This window comes from Uloborus diversus, chromosome 2, assembly GCF_026930045.1.
Source record: "Uloborus diversus isolate 005 chromosome 2, Udiv.v.3.1, whole genome shotgun sequence".
NCBI classification, from domain to species: Eukaryota; Metazoa; Arthropoda; class Arachnida; order Araneae; family Uloboridae; genus Uloborus; species Uloborus diversus.
Window position 1 is genome coordinate 176,721,109 of NC_072732.1, and position 17,308 is coordinate 176,738,416.

Below are 17,308 nucleotides of genomic sequence, written 5' to 3' on the forward strand. Positions count from 1 at the left end.
AATTAAAGCTTCTAATTGACGGGTAAATAATGTATAATTGCAACAGAATGTGCCAGTATATATTTCTTTACTGTTTTGTTAATACTGTAGGACTGAAGTCGGGGCGATAAAAAGAAAAGTCGATCATAAACGCCGCAACGGGAAAAAAGTCACTTACGGAAAATTTAACTTTTAACCACGCAAACGCCGCCTCCGCGACGTTCCTTCCAAAAATTAATGTAGTCAGTCAATGAAAAGCTCAGGATCTGCTTGCTTCTTTTGCTTTTCAAAATTGAAACATGCAGAAAATTATCGGTGTGGCATTGTAAAAATAAGTGCACAATGTGTTAAATCAATGCACAATTAGAAGTGCTAAAGAAAGAAAAACTAGGAAAAAAAAGGAAAAAGTAGGAAAATAAGGAGAAAGCTCAAAAAAGTAGGAAAAATAGGAACTCTTCGAGGTCTGCTTAATTGACAAATTTTGCAATAAAACCCTAATGCTCAATCTAGTGTCAATTTGGCAACATTTAACAAGATTCCTGTATCCCAGTAACACATAAATGTGAAAAAGGAGACCCAAGTTGGGGAGAAATGAAGTTTGTGGCAGTCAGTGTCGGCAACTATAGGGTTCATATAATAGCTAACAGGTTACACAGCAGTTTCTTTCAAATAGGTGTAAAATTGCTCAAGATTCTTCAATTCATCAAGAAAACAACTAGTTAATGTTTCTGATACCAGATTTCTAGCTTGGCAAGTTTTAAGTGTCAATTAGCTATGTCGCCTGGCTTTGCACGGTCCACATCGAAAATGAATGTTAGGTCAAGTGATGCATGTTCAACACTCGGGCTTGAACCAAGAAAAAAAAAACAATTCAATTTTGCGGCAGATTGCGGAAAAACAACCAAAAAGTAAACATGTTAAATCCCCCAATAACAGGAAAAGCCTTTAATATGAAAGCAAGAATTTTACTTGTTCATATTCGAGAGAAAAAAATGGCTCAGATCTTTTGCCTGTTGAGATGAAGCACTGAATAATAATTTGAATGTAGGAAAGCCCTTGAAAGTTTGGGATTTTATGTGGAAATCTAAGTGTCATAATTAAACATTTTTAATTGATACTTCCACTAATTATTATCGGAGGATTATATTAAATAGCCAAACATAAAGATGGGGAAAATACGAATCGATATCTAGTTCGATGGTCCATTCACTGACGTTCGGGAGAAGTAACTTGGACATACATAGATAGATACATATGCTCAGTTTTTAATTATATAAGATAAATTATGTTTAAAAATTTGACCCCTCCAATTTCAAATTAACATAAGTTAAAAAACTGATATCAAAGAAAGTAACAAATTATTTTTCAAATGAATTGAAGAACATTGGTTAAAGGAATAGCTTTGAGAATTAGTATCCATTAGATCTGAACCGTTTTGTCTGTGACTTCAAAATACTGAGGAAGCATGAGCTAAGCTGTGTTTTGGCTCACTTCCTTTGCACCTTACCATCTTGTAAATTACTCTTCAAATTTATTTCTCTGTTAACTTTCTTTAATATATCCTCATCACCAGTTACATGTTCAAAACCTGAATCATTAGCATCACAATCATTCCAATGATAATACCTCCATCCACAGTTTCTCCACCAGCAACCAATTTTAAGAATTTCCCAAAATAATGAATGGAAACTTCTTCCTCTTTCTTTTCAGATTCTACTAAAGGTTTTTTCCATGTTTAAATCTAATTAGCAGGGGTCTGGCCAGAGGATATTTGGGTCCGTTAACGGACCCTTCACAAAAATCCGATCAACCGAAACGGACCTTTCATAAAATCCCGATCAACCAAAACGGACCCTTCACAAAACCCCGATCAACCAAAACGGACCCTTCACGAAATTCTGATAAACAAGATCGAATCTTTCACAAATTGTTTATTGAAAGAGCAAATCTGAGAGCAAAATAACGCATATTTCAGTGTATAAAACTGATAATTTTTGGAAACTTTTTTGAAGTCAAATTAGAGGGATCAGCTTAAACAAAATTTGCTAATTTTGCAAAAAAAAAAAAGGCACTCTTGGATACTTCTGCAAGCGATAAATAATTGCAACTGCCAAATAAATATAATGCTTGTTGTTTGTTTCTTGGAAAGAAATTAACAGCTGAAAATAAGTTTGTTATAAGTTTTAAATAATTTGTTTGTTTTATTGAAGCTAATTAGCAGCGATGTTATTGTAATTTTTTCTGAAAAGGCATTGGCAAGCACTTTTCTCCCTGTTCATGATTTAATAAACAATTATAATAATAATATATATCAGCGAAATGAACTGCAAGGGGATAGTAAGGGTGGGTGAAAAATATGATCGCTTCAGATAGGGTTACCAACTTCAAAATTATCACCACTTAGCGTCTCATCATTTTACCAGCTTGTCAATATTTGCGTTTTTATGGTGCTGGTGGGATGTTTAACTGTTATTTTGGGAGAAAATTATATGGGTTTGATTTTTCGATATTAACAAGGATGGTTAACTTTAAATAAACTCTTTTACTTGCCGTTTTTTTTTCTTTAGATATCTACATTTTGAAAAATGCAATTTTTTAACATCCGATATGAAAATCATATTTTGTTCTTTTTTCAAGCTAACTTCGCTGTATTAGGATGCAAATAAATGAAAAGTCACTTTATTTTTGTTAGAACTCTCATTTCAAGTTTTTAAAGCATAATTCCATTTTCTTTCATTAGTCAAAAATTTAAATGCTGAATCGATGGTTTACTTATTTATTTATTTTCATTTTTGCTTCAATTGTGCCCACAGATATTAATGAAATGTTTATCATAGGACTCAAAAATGCAATTTTAGAATAATTTTATCAAAAATATTTCTTTTAGAAGCCGTTTTTATACTTCTGATGCCTTCACTTTGAGAATTGCAAATTTTTGATGTTTAGTACGCTTTGTTAAGAGGTAAACAAATAAAATCTTTTTATTTTTGTTAAAATCACGGAATTTATAAGTTTTAAACGAAATTCTGTGCTTTTTAAGAGTGTCTTGGATCAAAAAGTTAAATGCTGAACCCTTGTCTGAATTTTATTATTTATTTTTATTTTATTTTATTTATTTATTTTTTTGTTACAATTATTTTAAATACTGTACAGAAATATTTCTAGTATAATTTAACATAATGTAGGATGGTAGATAAATATTGATACTTGAGAGAGTGATGCCCCCCCCCCCGGCAAATAGTAGAAAAACACTCCAGAATGATATTCTCGACATAAAAGAGGAAAACACTCAACTTTAAGTTTAAATGATAGTTTGTGCCATCTTTAAATTCTAAAATTTTGTTTTAACAATTTTTTTTTTTTTGCAAAATTATTTGATTTTTTGCAAAATTAATTCATTTTTCACAAAATTATTTGATTTTTCACAAAAAATGGATCCTGTGAAGAATCCTGGACAGACTCCTGATTAGTATTTGATAAAAAGGATGGAAGACTCATCTTGCATTATGGGAATAAGTTCCATCAAAAATATAGCAAATGAAAAGGGGAAAAAGAGGATTAAGGGTAACTCAAATAGGGCTCACATAAATAACCTGCTCACTTATAAAAAGGAGTTTATTGCACAAAAAATAAAATAAAAATTTAGAGCAGCTGCAGCTCACCCAACATTACAGAATATTCAGCTTGGGTTGGTATATTGCTTTTTGATGCAGCATACTAATTTTTCTATAGTTGTATACGAATGCTCTAATATTAACTTATTAATACTTGACTTACCTTGAGGATTTTGCTGTGAATAAAAATCTCTACGTCTCTTCATTTCATCTAGGAGAAAAAATTTGAAATTGGATGAGAAATGATTATTTAATTCTGACTAATTACATTATTACCAGAGATGCACTGAGTACAGCAATTTTCTAAATACTGACTATTTTGGTTTAATTTTTAAATATAATGATTGTATTTTGTTAAGCCCAGTGGCAGCGCTTCGAGTTCAAACGCCACAGGCCCGGGGTTCTATTCTTGGGTCAGGCATGGTTGACACAGCCGTTCATCTCGTCAGTGGGTAGATAAAATGAGTACCAAGCATACCTGGGAGCCAAACACTGGGGGTTCCGCGTAGGGCTGACCACCTAACCGGAACATCTACCTTGCACCCCACTCCTAGTCAGAAAGATCGAGTTGGGCACAGTAGGCCAGTTTGGCGTAATGATTGCATTTTTCTTTTGCGTCAATATAAAATAGAAAATGCTCATCTATTTTGTGTCTTTTGTGAAATGTAAATACACAACCAATAACATCCCAGATTTATTTAAGTATAATTATTGATCTGAAATAAATAAATATAATGAAGATGTCCTACGGCAAAAGTAAATTAATTTAGTAAATGGTTAATTTGTTTTATGATTATCTGCAATTTTACACAACATTTACTTATTCGTTTCTTGAGCTACGACTTGATACCTGATAATCATGGTAACCATGTTATGTTATAAATAATTTTGCATTTTTAAGGATCCCAGTTCCTTAATACATCATAACAATTTATTCAAGTGCTTTTTTGTTCTTTTATTCTACGTAACTGAGAAATTGATAATAGTAACTAAAAATTTAACATCTGAGTGCTTTCTCTCACATTAAAATTACTTTGAATGTGACAATGTCAGTAAGTAACAATTTGAATTCATTTTGTACTACAGTACTATATTATGTTTCATTCTTTGTATAAAAATGTTTGTTTACCATTTGATAAAATGAGTTAAATTTTTTTGCTATTTGCCAGCCACATGTGCAGCGTACAAAATATTCTGTGTGCCTCTAATTATATGACTAATTTTCATCTTACACAAACATTTTGAGTAAATAAATCCTACTCATATTTTTGCAATCAACATATAAATCAAGTGAGCTAACTTATTACCACTCATTTTACATTACACAGCTATTCTTACTTACTGCAAAGGAAGAAAAATTCAACAATTTTTTTTCAGTAAGAATAAGGTTTTCAACAACAATGCTGGATCCCCCCCCCCCCACCCACCCCCAAAAAAGACATCCCTAGAAAACAAACAAATTCCTTTCATTCCATCGAACTTTTTCTGATGAAAAGAGGTAGCAGGCATAGCATCCCCATCATGCATTTACAGTTGAGCAAAAGCAGCAAAACCTGTCTACAACAATACTGTTGGCACCTAAAAGAATATTGTTACAAAGAGGTTATTGTTATAGACAGTTTGATTATTTATGCTGACATCTTTCTGGGACCAAGGAAAATACCAATATAGACAGGTTTATTGTTATAGACAGCATTGTTATACACAGGTTTCACTGTAGTAAATTAACCAGCATTAACTGTAATAGGTTTTGCTGAGTCCTGAATGTATTGAAACTGTATTCTGTTCTGTAAACACTTAAACTACTTTCTAATTATTGTAATAGTACATTCAATGCAAGAAAAGTAATTGAGGGCTCTTGCATTGATTCTCAAATTAATCATTTATTTATCACTCCATTTTACTTAATAGTCTTTGACTTGTTGAATAATATCTCTTTCTTCAGGGTGGCGACAGGAACTGTGAAAAAAAGTTCCATGACTTTTCCCTGATCAAGTTCACCAAATTTCCATGATTTACGTTACCAATAATAATGGTTTTCTTTCTTTGTTCTACTTGAAATCCATTGTATGTTTGTATAAAATGCAGTATTTTAAACTTTTTACGTTGTGTAAAGTTGTTGAACTAAAGATATATTTAAAAAAGATGTCTTTTTTTAAATAAAACGGTTAAAAAAACATATCAAGTCAATTTTTTTGGAGAAAAAAAACCCTACAAAACAGTATAATAAATTTTTCTACAATGGAAAGATCAGAGAAAATTTAAAAAAAAAAAAAAATACTTTACTTCCAGAAACCACTTAGCATAAGAATTTTTAGAAACTATTAAAATTACTCTTAAAAACATGTGTATTTATGATAGAACTAAAAGGTAATTGAAATTATTTTCAACTAAGTTTTCAAACAGTATAATAATTGTTGCAAGAATAACAAGTAATAGCAAAAGAATAGAAGTAATGTAGTTATTCTTATATAACTAATTGACATATTTATGCAAAACAGATGAAACCATTTGACATGCATTCATAGGGAGCTTTTCTCTAATCAAGAACATAGGTTTTAATGAATGAATACAGCATTTTAACAATTAAAAAATAAAGATAATTACTTAAGTACACAAGTTAACTCTATTTCAAATGATTTCAGTATTTAATGAAAAAAAATCTTACATTGCTTTTGTTACAAACAACTTTGAAATGCAAGAAAAAAAAGCAATTAGTTAATTTCAAAATATATAAAAGAAGAATACAATTTGGTTATAAAATTAATGAATCACTTAAGTCTGAAGAAAAGAAAATCCTTATAATCTGTGGTGACAACAAATAGTATAACGGCAAAAAACAAAGTTTATTTATTAAAAGTTCAATTTTAGCAATTAAATTAAAAACGTGAAGAAGTAATAACTTTTAAGCTTTTATAGTATTAATTCAAAAACCAAAGATTTCTTCTTGAAATCGTGATTACAATACGCTAATTACTTCGAGACAATGGAATAAAGGCAAAGGAGCTAAGGCATTAATGAAGGCTTCCACTTTGCCTGTGTGGTTGTTTATTTTACGTAGCATTGAAAGCGTAAAAGGAAATTTCAAGCTAGGTAAAATAAACAACCTAACAGACACAGAAGCAATCTTAGGAAGTTCATCCTGTGGTTAATAAGTAAGATTCCATACTTTGACGTTTAGGAAAAAAGATGCACAAATATGCGGCAGTGTATAATCGCACCTCATTAATTTTAACTTTTTTTTTTTGAACAGATAATTGGCGGAAAATGCAAAAGGAATTAAAGTACTTAATTTTTTAAAAAAAAATTTTCATCATAAAATCAATTTTCTCTGATTTTTTGTAATTTTTTCAAAATTTCGTGATATTTCCCTGATCTCCCTGATATGTCGCCACCCTGTTCTTACTCGGAATTGTTACATTCATTGACTGAACTAAATATTAATATTTTAAAATCACACCATGTGTTTCTGTGACTCAATAGAATCAGAACTAAAACACTTAAACTAGTAGACCCGTGCGGAACTCCGCACTGTACTTCGAATCGTTTCATAAGGCATTTCGCTCTTTAAAAATTTCAAAGAAAGAATATTATGAAGAAAAACCGAAAAAAGTAAACGGAAAAAAGTAAGCGTACAAGAGAAGGCATGTAATTTGAAGACATCAGTAACAAAACCTTGTTAAATACAACGTTGTGATAATTTGATCATCGCTCCCCTTTTGGTTGTACGTATTTTCAATGCAAATATAAATATCATTAAAAGTGTGGCTGAGTGACACGTGAAAAATCAGTAATTTTGCATGTGAAAAAACAGGTTGTGGCAAATACATTCCTGCCCATGTGAGCATCTGACGGAAAAAAAGAAACATTAAAGAGATATTTAGTGGCACGGATTCGAACTGGCGCCATTCTGATTAACAGTAAGACACTCCAACAAACCTAGCAACTGTGTCTTCCTTTTCAAATGCTATTCATTGAAAGAATGCGTAATAAAACACAGTAAAAAAGTTTTTCGTTGAAAAAAATATAATAAGATCATGCGTCTATGTTTAGTCATTAGCCAGCATGATAGGATTTAAAATTATTCGTAAAACATGGAATTTGATTAAAGAATGAGGAAGATCTCACGTAGCGATTGAAACAAGCATTCTAGAGAAGTAATAAATTCGGTTGAAAAAATAAGTGTTTTTATTTTTGAATATTCAACAATTTCCCATAGCAGGCTTCTTTAACCTGTACGGCTTAAAAGCCCCCACGTCGTCCGTTTTTTAAGTGTAATTTTTCGAACGTAGACAAAATGTTTTTTTTTTCCAGCCGAAAGCAGAGGAGTAGAAAATGATTTCTTACTAATGAAGTTGATAATAATTTTAATGTTTTATATCGTATTCCAATAAATAATTAAAGATTTACTGGTTGAAACTCGTAGTTTTAATTTGGCGTAGTATTTTTTCATTTGTACAAAAGTTCGAACACTGCTATTAGAAAAATCTACATTTCAGCATACAATGAAAATGTTTTTCTGCACAAAAAGGATTCCCCTGAGGTATATCTAATACTTTTTTTATGCTTACATTATGCTCAGTGGTCTGGACGGAGTCAAAGCTTAAAAAAAAGGGAAGAACGCCCTTCGATTAGCAGTCAACTTATCTGAATGATAACTGTAGCCTGCATAAAAGAATCGAAACACCAAATAGCATTCCCACTGCATTTATTTTATTACGTGTGTTATCTGTTGTATGTTATGAGTACATGTAATGCGTAATATTACTGTAAATTTGCTATTATCTCGGACAGTCCGAACTGGCCCGAAGTTCTGACAGTTTATAGCCGAACATTCTACCGGAAAAAAAATCACAGGTAATTTTAAATTTTTTTTCTTGCCGAGAATTTTTTTTATTTTTTAAAAATTTTTATAATTTGTTATTGCAGGCTGTTTGAACCGTTATGACTTAGATGGCAGCACGTGTTCATCATTTAACAACACGGTTAAAATACAAAATAATTTGAACTAAGTTCTTTTTTAAGCATAGCTTTTCAAATATCGTAAAAATGTGATACGCTATTTGTTTCTTTTTTGCAAAAAGAAGAAAAATATATATATATATTACCCTTTAAATTGAGGTAGTATTTTTTTATTTGTACAAAGAGTCAAAAACTCATTAGAAGAATCTATATTTCAACATACGATTTATTATAGTTTACTGAACAAAAAACAATTCCAATGTAGTCTGAAATCTTAAACCTGATACTTATACTTTCGCTTACATTATGCTTTAATTTTCTTCCCGGAGCCAAAGCTTTAAAAAAAAAACCTTACGATTGAGTATCAATTTAGCTCCGTGTTTCATCAAGCTTTCATAACAGCTAGGAGCGTTTTTTACCCCATGTATTCCCTCATATTTAATATTCATTGTTCATGTAATGCGCGATATTTTTCTAAATTTTTGATGCAGATTGTCCGGACGTGGGCCCGAACACGAATTCTCCTGGTTAGCAGTCGAACGCTCTGCCGGTCAAGCTATTCAGCTCTGTCGGCATCCGTGCAAGTTAAAGTTATAAATTTAACCGAAAACCTCATTCTGGTTCTTTAAAACAGGTTTTTTTGCACGAAAAAACAATTTTTAGACCGTGGGTCTATTTTTCCTCAGTAGCCTGCACAATAAGCTTTAAAATAAGGTGTAAATCAAAGAAATCGATCAAGAATTGAGGAAAATCTTGCGTAGAAACCAAAAACAGGCTACAGAAATAATATATAAGGATGGTTAACCAGTTTGAATGGGTTAAAAAAAATCCTTATTTTTTTAATGCCATAAAATGTTAGTAAAACTATTCAAGAATATGGTTCCGAAATTTCGATGCAAAACTTTGATTAGTTCCGAAGCTATGAGCACTTTTGTGATCGCCTGTGATTCAGCACTGAAGCATGTGATAGCCAGCACAAAGCGATCGCTCAATCAAGACAAAACAAACTTTGACAGATTTCTTTATTGGCCTTCGATAGGAAGCATTCAAAGGTACTTACTGCTTTGAACTCCTCGTTTTCATTACTTATTTTTTGTCAAAATATTCGATATTTTTTATTTGTTTTCTTGACTTTCCGGTACTGGGGAAATGATATTAATAATACTTACCTATTTTTATGTGAGGGGACTCTCCATATCTTGACGCTGCACTAATTAAATACAGTCCCAAAACTTTCGTTCTTTCCTGCATGCGTAGTAAGAAAAATGTAAACAAACCGCACGGTGCTTAATTGACGGTTCAGTTAAAAATCACAGTGAAAAAAATCTTGTCCGTCAATGTAACGGTTTCAATGAAATTAAGTGTTGCCAAAAATATTTTTGAGTTTTCTTAGTGAATTTCATCGAACTTGCAACCAAGAATATGTAAATTGTATGGAACGTCATTGAAGCAGTATTTAAGCGGTGGACATCCGTCCATCGATCTCGCTTTCCCCTCTTTCAACTACCATGATGTCTCCTCCTGCATAAGCTGTTGTAGTGGGCTACCAGCCCTGGGATCTATCGTCCTGTTGATGATGGAATTGCGTTCCACTTGATCTACCTGCCAAATGAATTGAGCCGGCCGGCCTTACGTGGATGTTTCAAGACTTCATTTGGAATCACCTGGCGGAAGACGATTCGAGATCGCTGGACTTTTCTTCCATTATCAAGATGAACTTTTTAGGAGCACCTGTGGTATCCTTATAATATTAAAATCTGTTTGCGTCCGTCTGTCTGTCTGAAGATCGATCTTCTCGAGAACCGCCGCGAATCAAGAGCCAAACGAGATACCGATTGATTCGAAATTTTCTAAAGAAAACAATAGGACCAATCTCGTAATTGTGCGACTTTAATTAGTGGAGATATTAATTAAAACGTTAATTAACATTACGTTATTCAGGAATTTTTATTTCTTTCTTGTTGCTATTTTGCATATGGATGAGCAAGTAAAAATCTAATAATTGTTTTAAAAGAGTTTTTTGGCTGCTGTCCAAATCTTAAAACAACGTTTCCATCTAGAATTTCATTTTAAATTAGTTTAAAAATTGGTTGCTCTATTTGGACATACCCTTTATTTTATCGTCTGTCCTTTTTTTATTTTTTACATTCAATGTTATTAACTCTTTTCAGCATATGAAAGTTGTTTCTTTAACTATGTTTATTAATTGTTGTGTAAGTTTATCATTCACCGGCCTCATATTTTGGTACATTTAGAATGTGCGACTAATTATGTTTACTTTGTTGGATTTTTCCCATCATATGGGTGAGTTTTCAAATTGTAATCACTCTCTTTTTCCTTCCTGTTTCTATTTTTGAAATACAGTTTGTATCCTTAAAAGAATATGTTAAATTAAGATTGTTTGGATTTCTTTAAGTGAAACTTAGTTGAATAAAAGAGTGTTTTTAAGGATTTTAACTAAAGCTAAATTGGAATCTGATGACTTGGTATTAAATTAATGCTTATTGGTATTTATTAATACTTGGTGCTTTAGTTTCACGTAATCAAATACACAGTATGTGTCATTTTATGTAAAAAGCTGATTGTAATTGTACATAAATATTTCAGATATAGTCTATCAGATGTAGTTGATTTTAATGTAAGCACAGATTATAGTTGACAATGCATATATTTTCATCTTTTGTGCTAATTGAAAATACTCATAACTTGTATCATTGATAACTATGATTAACGTTAAAGAGATTTTTGCCAAAAATATCCTCTAGGTGTTTTGCAACCCTTGCATTACGCGCATTTATTTGCTCCTTAGCGCTTTAGAAACTGATGTCAGAGTAATACAAAAACACCAATTGGACATCTCTTTTATTGTTTAAGTAGCCCGTGCAACGCCGGGCACGCAGCTAGTAACTATTATATTTATTGTTCATGTTCGCTGCAATATTTTTATTATTGCTGGATAGGATTCTACAAGAATAATATATTTTAAGAAGATTTTTTTCTTGTTAACGTGTTGTATTTTAGTACTAATAAATGTTAATGATTTACTTAAATATGCTTTCTAATTTGACTCAACCAAGACACATTTGTGAGGTCCATCAAAAACTTTAATTAGTTTTTCCTCCTGACATTTGATAGCAGGGTGCTTATTCCAAGCTCGAAATTCACCTTGCGAGATTAGTTCTGATCGTCTCACTAGATGGCGCTTTAAGGAAAATCGCAGTCTCGCAGTTTAAATCTCGCAAGTTCGTATTCTAAGCTCCAAAAGAAGGGGAAAAAGTGACTTTTCGCGCCTTTACTTGCGAGCGAAATCTCGACTGCCCCGAAGTAGGTGAGATTATGCGATTTTTGTGATACAATTATGGGAGTTTGTTTTTCTGAAAGGTATTGGATCGAGGAAAACGAATTTGGATGATGCCAATCTTGGAAATGGTTCAGGAAGGGGGGGGGGTTAAAACTGCACCGGGGGGGGAAGTGGTTTTCTATTCAATTTGTGATACAATTGCGGGAGTAAGTTTTCTGACAGGTATTTATTGGCAGGAGGATAACAAATAAGGAATTAGGATTTTGCCGACACCGAAAATGGTGCAGGGGGCAAGGGGGGTCGTAACTGTACAGGGGGAGTGGTTTTCCGTTCCATTTTCGTGCCGCAAAAACGGGAGTTAGTTTTCCGCTTGCCAGTACATTTCAGAAAAACTAATTTGAATGTTGCGAACACCGAACATGGTGCAGAGGGGGGGGGGGGGGTGCAAATGGTTTTTAGTGGAATTTTTTTGATAAAATTACGGGAGTTGGTTTTTCTGAAAGGTATTGGCATGAGGAAAACGAATTAGGATATTGCCAACCCTGAAAATGGTGCAGGGAAAAGGGGGGGGGGGTCATATAACTGCACTGAGGGGCAAGTGGTTTTCCGTTAAATTTTTGTGACACTAAAACGGGAGTTTTGCAAAAACATTTTGCAGGGAAGAGGGGGTGGGGGGGCAAAGTGGATTTCGGTGAAATTTTCGTAATAAAACTACGGGAGTTGGTTTTTCTAAAAGGTATGTTATTGGTACGAAGAAAACGAATTAGGATGTGGCCAACCACAAAAATGGTGCAGGGGGTAGAGAGGGGGGGGGGAGAGTTATAACTGCAAACATAAAATAGGTATATATGCAACATTTCTCGCTTTACAACAAGTTTTCAATGCTTAAAAGACTTAAACCCACTTTCACAACATTATAATACACAAATATCCGAATTAAATTGCAGACACGTGTTTTGGAGACATTAAGAGCTCCTTTTTCAATGCAAAAGATGTCAGTTTATGAATAAAAATGCATTCTCGGCTAAGGTTGTTTATTTCCATGGATTTCATTTTCTTTTAACCAAATCCATCACTTAGGAAATACGTTGGGCGGGGGGGGGGGGGGGGGGGGGGCGGGGATCGGGGACTTCCATTTTCAAGAAATAATGCATTTGAAAAAATTAAGGAGCTATGAATTTTCTACTCCCCTTTATTGGTTTTGACCGCTTGGCGGCCTGCACAAATGCGTCTAGGGCAAATTATATAAAAAGCGTTCATAATTTTTATTTGTCTTTTGTACATTATCCCACTTAAAATTTAGTTGTTTCACAAAAGTACTATTTGTTTCTGAAAATTTTATGAATTTCAAGTTTACACAGAATATACAATCCCCCTTTTTTTGCGTTTAAGGGGGGGGGGGCGGTGACATCACAAATGACCGCCCCGTCTGTCATACATGCTAGGTACACCACTGACGAATGTAATTTTTTTTCTGTCTTCTTTTGCTGTAAAATCCTCCTCCCCCTTTTTTCCCCTAAATTTTTTATTTGTTACTTACTGTCATTATTCAATTTCAATTGAATTTAATTTGTAAGAATTTTTTTTTTCTTTATTGAAATTTGATATTGATTAACTAATTACAAAAAAGACAAAGCCTGGTAATTTCTGGGAAATTGTTTCCAAAATTTGATTTTCCATTTCGCCCCGATTGCTCCTTTTTTCATTTCTTCTTCAATTTAGAATCTTTCCTTTGGGTTGAACGTTTAAAGTTCTTTATCAGCTGAAGTGAAACGATGATTAAAAAATCTTACTCCCTTTACGAATATTTTTCAATATACATTTACAGAAGCAGAGTATTTATTCATTTCAAACTGCTCTTATAACCAAGATTGCTGTTTTGACTTTTCAATCTTGAAGATAAAGATGAAATTATGTAATCATAGTTACAAGTTGCTTGTTTTGAAAAGGAAATCTAAAAAAGTACTGTTTTGAAGATATCTTAAGATTGGGTCTTGGAAAACAATACCTAGAAAAAATGGAATTTGAAAACAGGAATAATGAAGAAATAAAACTTTTTATTTAAGCATATGCTTATTAAATTATAATTTTAAAGAAAAAGAGAAAAAAACTGGAATATGTCTTTGATACTGAGATTGTTGCTATAATTACAAGTTACAACTGAGCGGGGGGAAAGGTTGGTTTTTACATTACCAATCCTAATATGGAAGATTGTATACTCTGTTATGACTGCTCTCATCCCCAAAAGCTCAATTAGCCCAACAAACCTTTTACATGTTGCAGGGGTGCCCCTCCCCCCAAATATCGCAAAGACTCCCCCCTACAAAAGCAAGAGCCCCCTTCCCCAATAAACAAATACCCCTCAAAACACCACCACCATCCCCTAAAAAATGTTGTCTATTATCGATTCCCATGCAAATTCCTTCTTGCACGTCGGTTGGGTGCGGGCTGACGCGATTGACGTCATCACCAATCGGCGATCGGCACGTGCCGAGTCGACGTGCATAAGACACGTGCATTGAGATGGAATGAGGTGGTATTTGGAATGAGTGTGTGAGGGTGACTATCAAGTTGATAGATGGAGATCGTTTTTGTTTTTAAGCGATTCTGTTTTTATTTTTATTATCCTGTAAATAGTTCTGATTGAGTGTTCAAATAAACGACGAGTTTTTAAAAATTAGTTTTTCTTTCAAAAACAACTGCTACATGGGTTTAGAACGATGGGAAAGTTCAGGAAAGGAATTTTTTATGTCAACAGGTTATGGGCCGTGCCCATGTTGCAATATTTCATTTTGAGAGATATATCGGCTTCGGGGGCCGTAAGGATTGAAAAATCTTATGAGCTTTTTAAAGTCTGAAGATTTTCAAGTTTAAGTTAGAAATTTTGAACATTGCTTTACAGCCATGGCTTTGCTCCCCGAAGGTTTTGAACTGCTCAGCAAAAAGAACTGGGATAGATGGAAAATAGATGTTAAGGTATTACTTCTCGATAAAGGATGTTGGAAATTTATTGAAGGGAAAGTAGTCGCTTTAGATGAAAAGGCAACTAGTCGTGAGCGTAGCGAATTTCTCCTGTTGCAGGATCGAGCTTACACCACACTTTATTATGCGATAAAACCTGAGTTCAGACCACTCATTCAGGACACATCAGATGGCAAGAAAGCATGGGAGATTCTGCAAGCTCAGTTTGAACCAAAAACGCGAGCGAGAGTTATACAACTTTTGGATGAATTCTTTAATATCCGTTATAAAGATAACGAAGAAATGGGTCTTTTTATAGCTAGAGTTAAATTAGCTGTGAAGAAATTGTATGACGCGGGCCATAGTTTAGATTCGCTTTTTCAAGGTTTCCAAGTTATTAGGCATTTACCGCCGGAATATACCGGTATAATCCAACTAATTTACCGTTGGAGTGATGAAGATTTTGACATCAACAAGATTGCTGAGGAGCTGGTGAAAGAAGAAAGTAGACTGAAACAGGTAAAAGCCGACAATGAAAAACCTGAGGTGAGTGCTTTCAATATTACTAATAGAAGCAAGAAGACAGGAAAAGTAGTAGAAAACAAAGGAAATGCTAAATTTGTTAAAAATACGAAGGATAGAAAGTTAATAGGACCGTGTCATAGATGTCATCAATACGGACATTTGATCGCGCAATGTAAAAGTAACGTAAATCGTAATAACTTTTCGAACTTCAATGATAAATATTCGATGTTAGTTGAGAGTTACATTTCGACCTCTGAATCAGGAGCAGGTAAAGATTGTAATAGGAATCAGTTTCACTGGATTTTTGATTGTGCGGCAACAACGCATTTTTGTAATAACAAGAACTTAATGAAAAATTTTGAAGAAATTTCCGATGTAAATATGGCTTTGGCAGTGGGAAATGCTAATAGTAAAGTTTTGGGAAGAGGAACTGTGAGATTTGCTGTAAAAATGAACGGGAAAGTTAATTGGATAGAGTTAACTAACGTTTTATACAACCCAAACATGAGAAGAAATTTAATCTCCGGTGCACGTTTAGAAGCAGCCGGTGCACATTTTGTTGGTAGTAAAGGAAAAATTTGCGTGTTCTTCAATAATTGGCGAAAGCTATTTTATGCACGGAGAGAAGAGGGTTTATACTATGTAGAACCGTTTGCGTACGATACTGCAGAAAATAAACAAGTAGAAAGCGGATTCAACGTAAATGCCGGTACTGTTAAACAAACGCAAATTGTAGAAAATAAACAAACGGAAGTCGGATTTAACGTAAATGCTGGAACTGTTAAACAAAATCAACTCTCTAACCTTTGGCATAGGAGATTTTGTCACATAAATTATGATTACATCCGAGATACTAGTAAAAATCAAAGCGTGAATGGTCTTCCAAAAATAGAAAAACCAGACGAAAAATGTGAAGTTTGCATTCTAGCTAAGTCAACTAGGATTTCTTTTAAATCAAATCCTAAGACCTCAAATTCTGCACTACAGTTAGTTTTTATGGACGTTTGTGGTCCTCTACCAACGCCATCAAAAAGTGGGAGTAGATATTTTCTTTCGATAATTGATGATTTTAGTCGTTTCGTGACTGTTTACACTTTAAAACGAAAAGATGAAGTTTTAAGCAAATTCATCCACTATCATAAGAAAATGGAAAGAATAACGGGAAAGAAACTTGTTAGCATTCGTACAGACAACGGGGGCGAATTTTGCAATGAAGAGTTTGAACGGTATTTAAGTTCTAACGGTATTCAAGCCCAAAGAACAAATGCTTATACACCAGAGGAAAACGGGATTTGCGAACGTTTCAACAAGACAGCTTTAGACGGGATAAAAGCAATGCTAAAAGACGCGAAAATGAACAATGAATGGTGGGCAGAAGCGTTATATTGTTTCACTTTCACTTGGAATCGAATTTGTCATAAAACAACCAAAACCCCTTTTGAAATGTTTTTCGGCAGAAAACCCTCGGTAGTATTCCTAAAAGCTTTCGGAAGCAAAGCTTTCGTTAATGTTCCAAAGCAACGGAGAAATAAATTCGAAATGCGTGCAGTGGAGGGAATAATGATAGGATATGCGATAAATACCAGAGGATATAGAATTTGGTTAAATAACGAGCAAAAAGTAATTGAAACTTGTAATGTTAAGTTTAATGAAAATAAGAATGCAGTGGAAGAAGTCCTGGACCCAATAGAAAAACCTAAAAAACGAACTCAATACTCGGAATTCCATTATGAGTTAGATGAGGAAGAAAGCGCGCAAAATCGCGATGAAGGTGGAACATCTAGTGAAGATTCAACTGAGAAAGCTTCCGAAGAAAACGGATCTGAATTAGCGAAAAGCGCGTCAGAAATGAATTGGGTTAGAAATGCAGTGCCGAGACCAGACGGAACGCGAAATGACATTTATTATTTCTTAGAGGGAACGAAACAAAGATTTAGATCATGTAATGATATAGAAAAATATTGCA

The 17,308-nt window shown here is 33.5% G+C and overlaps 1 protein-coding gene across 1 annotated transcript in view; it reads right to left on the minus strand.

Moving 5' to 3' along the window:
* The window catches only part of LOC129216679 (polycomb complex protein BMI-1-like), a 91,922-nt gene that overhangs the window by 25,108 nt on the left and 49,506 nt on the right, over positions 1-17,308 (minus strand). The window contains exon 5 of the mRNA XM_054850894.1: positions 3,748-3,804. Within this exon, the coding sequence (XP_054706869.1) occupies positions 3,748-3,804 (57 nt within the window). The remainder of the gene's footprint in view (positions 1-3,747; positions 3,805-17,308) is intronic.